The sequence below is a fragment of the Lagopus leucura genome, unplaced genomic scaffold (assembly GCF_019238085.1).
Source record: "Lagopus leucura isolate 7727_CA_CO unplaced genomic scaffold, USGS_WTPT01 Super-Scaffold_100055, whole genome shotgun sequence".
Lineage (NCBI taxonomy): Eukaryota > Metazoa > Chordata > Aves > Galliformes > Phasianidae > Lagopus > Lagopus leucura.
In genome coordinates this window covers 1641201-1644150 of record NW_024962301.1, presented here as the reverse complement: position 1 = coordinate 1644150, position 2950 = coordinate 1641201, and the positions used below count along the sequence as shown (strand labels likewise).

At 62.3% G+C, this 2950-nt stretch overlaps 1 protein-coding gene across 1 annotated transcript; it reads left to right on the top strand.

Moving 5' to 3' along the window:
* Positions 1-4: 4 nt before the first annotated feature.
* LIF (LIF interleukin 6 family cytokine) lies at positions 5-2098 on the top strand (the record flags this gene model as incomplete). Its single annotated transcript, XM_042886178.1, has 3 exons — positions 5-53; positions 785-963; positions 1108-2098. Coding segments are annotated over 3 exons (666 nt in total), but the record flags the coding sequence as incomplete, so codon positions are not given.
* Positions 2099-2950: the final 852 nt, after the last annotated feature.

The window sequence follows — 2950 nt, the reverse complement described above, 5'->3', positions numbered from 1 at the left end:
GATCAGGCGCACGGAGGGGGACTGGGAGCACAGGGGGATCACAGAGCGGCCAGGTGAGTGCTGTCCTAGGGCTTCAGCTGAGAGAGGGCAGATAAAGGCGCTGCTGCTTTACCTGGGACCTGCGGCAGCATGGAGTTTCCTACAAGTGTGGGCAGCTCGGTGCGTGCCGCAGCCCTGGGGACTTTGCTCCAGGGCTCCACGTGCTCTCCGATCTTCAGGGCGCGGGCTGGTGAGTGGGGACCCCCATTCCCACCCCTGGGAGCCACATGTCGGTGACCCCGAGTTTGGAAAGGGGGGTGGTGATCAGGACACCCATGCAGGGTGGCCTCCCAGCTGATACCGAAACGGGGGTCGCAGCACCCCACTGTCACCCCCATTGGGACGCAGTGACCCAGCGCTCACCCGTGCCATGCTCTCCCATCCAGTGCCTCCAGCAGCAGTTGCGCCCGCTCTGCAGATGGAGAAACTGAGGCAGAGCTGCGGCCGCGGGGCAGGTTTCCTTGTGGGCGCCCCTGCTGAGTCAGTAGGGCCGGGGTGGGGCCTGGCTCCCGCTGCGCCCGGCCGGGATAACGGGGAGGAAATCACTTTTGCATATTTGATTACAACGCACAGGTCACCAGCGGGGCCGCTGCTTGTGAAATGTGGCAATGCCACCGGGCGCCCCGGGGGGACGGGAGGAGGGGGAGCCCCAGCCGGGGGGCAGGTGAGGGGCAGGGGACTGGGGGGACGCACGGGGCTGTGGGGGGAACGTATGGGCTCACCGACGTCGGTTTGTCCCCACCAGGTGTCGTGCCCTTTGTGGCCCTGCTACTGCTGCAAAGGAGGCCGGTGGCCGGGCGGGCGCTGCTGGGGACGGGCTCTGCGTGTCCCACCAACGGGCTGTGCAGGGCCAACGTCCAGGAGCAGACCCGCAGGCAGGTTGCACTGCTCAACGCCACTGCGCAGGACCTCTTCAGCCTCTATGTGAGTGACACCGGGATGGTGGCAAGGGGTGGCCACAGTGGGGACACGGAGTGGCCGTGGTGGGGATGTGGGGCGGCGCGGTGGGGACGGGGATGGCCACAGTGGGGACAGAGGGACAGGGGGTGACACTTGCTGTCCCCGCAGCTGAAGTGCCAGGGAGAGCCGTTCAGCAGCGAGAGCGACCGCCTCTGCACCCCCAGCGGCATCTTCTTCCCCCCCTTCCACGTCAACCGGACCACCGAGAGGAAGGAAGTGATGGTGGCCATGTACAAGCTCTTCGCCTTCCTCAACGCCTCACTGGGGAACATCACCCGCGACCAGGAGGAGCTCAACCCCACAGCCAAGGAGCTCCTCGACCGCCTCCACAACACCACCAAGACCACTCGGGGCCTCATCTCCAACCTCACCTGCCTGCTCTGCAAGCACTACAACATCTTCCAGGTGGACGTGAGCTACGGGGAGAGCAGCAAGGGCAAGAGCGCCTTCAAGAAGAAGCAGCAGGGCTGCCAGGTGCTCAGGAAGTACGTGCAGGTCATTGCCCAGGCTGCTCGTGTCCTCCTACCTCACCTCAGCCCCGCATGAGCCCCGGCCCCTGCGCCACGCCGCGACCGGGACAGCGGACATCTCCTTGCACCCATCTCACAGATGGGCACGGCGAGGCCTCACCACCTCCTCACCTCTCGCCTTCCTATTTATTACCTCCTGCTGATGCTGCACCGGATCCGGGCCATCCCATGCTTTAATTTATTTCCCCGTTCAGGGGAGGACGCGGGCATGGGGCTCTGTCCCCCGCACCCTGGAGCCCCATGGGGATGCTCAGCCCCACAGCTCGGGGCTCATCACAGACGTAGTGAAAAATCAGGAGGAGGAGACCCGCTCCCAACGGATGCCCTCCAGCATCCGACGAAAGAGATTTTCCCCTCCTGGATGCGCTCATACCCACAGCAGCCAGCAGGGACGCTGGGGACGCGCTCCCACCATACGCTATGGGGCCAGCACCCCTGCAATGGGGCTGAACTGAGGGTGTGCGGTGGCCAGGGCTGGGTCCCGCCACCCAATGGGGACAGGGACGTGGTGCTGGGGAGCACCCGTGGATGTTGGCATGGCCCGCTGGCACAGACGGGGTCTCAGCCAGCATGGGGACTCAGGGGCCGAGCCTGGGGCGGTGGCAGGAGGCGCTGGCTCGTCCCTGGCGCCGGGGCGGGGGCCGGGGGTATTTATAGGCTCGGACCTGGTGTTTAATAATATTAATAATAATAATAATTAATAAGAATTTTGGTAATATATATATATATAGAATTCTATTTAAATATTTATTTTTTTATACTACTTTCCTCCAATTGTTGTTGTGTTTTGTTTTTTTTTTTAATAAACCAAGAGAAAGTGACCCTCTCTGTCTCCTCTTTGCTCCGATGCTCCCCCCAGACGCCCTCGGGGCCGCCCCAAAGAGCCCTCGAGCATCACCAAGGGTTGGGGTTCACCACTCCCTGCCCCTGCTCCCGTTTCCCTCCCCGCTTCCTATGAGATGGCTGCCGCTTGGCCATCCCACGGCAAAGGGATCGTCCCCAAGGGATGCTGAAATTGCCTCCCAGACTCTGGGCTGCCCTGGGAGAGGCTCTGAAAAGCTCCGGTCCAGCCAAGACCACCTAAGGATGCAGCCGCGCGCCGGCCCTCGGTGTCTCGCATGGGGCTGCACCGGTTAACAAGGGGCTGATTATACGGGAGACGTTGGAGCGGGATGATGAAATTTTCCTCCTCCTCCAGAGCCCTCGGGCCACCCGCCAAACCTCCCAGGCATGAGACAGGGAGCGGATGAGCTAAGATCCTGTGTGCTCATCTCGTGTCTCGGAGGAGCCCCGACAAAAAGTAATCAGCGAAACGGGAAAGATTCGCCCCCTATAAAAAAGGAGCCCTCTTTGCTTTGCCCCCCATGGGCAGTTCTGCCCTGGTGAAGGGTTGAGCCCCACAGCTGTGCCAACATCCCCGT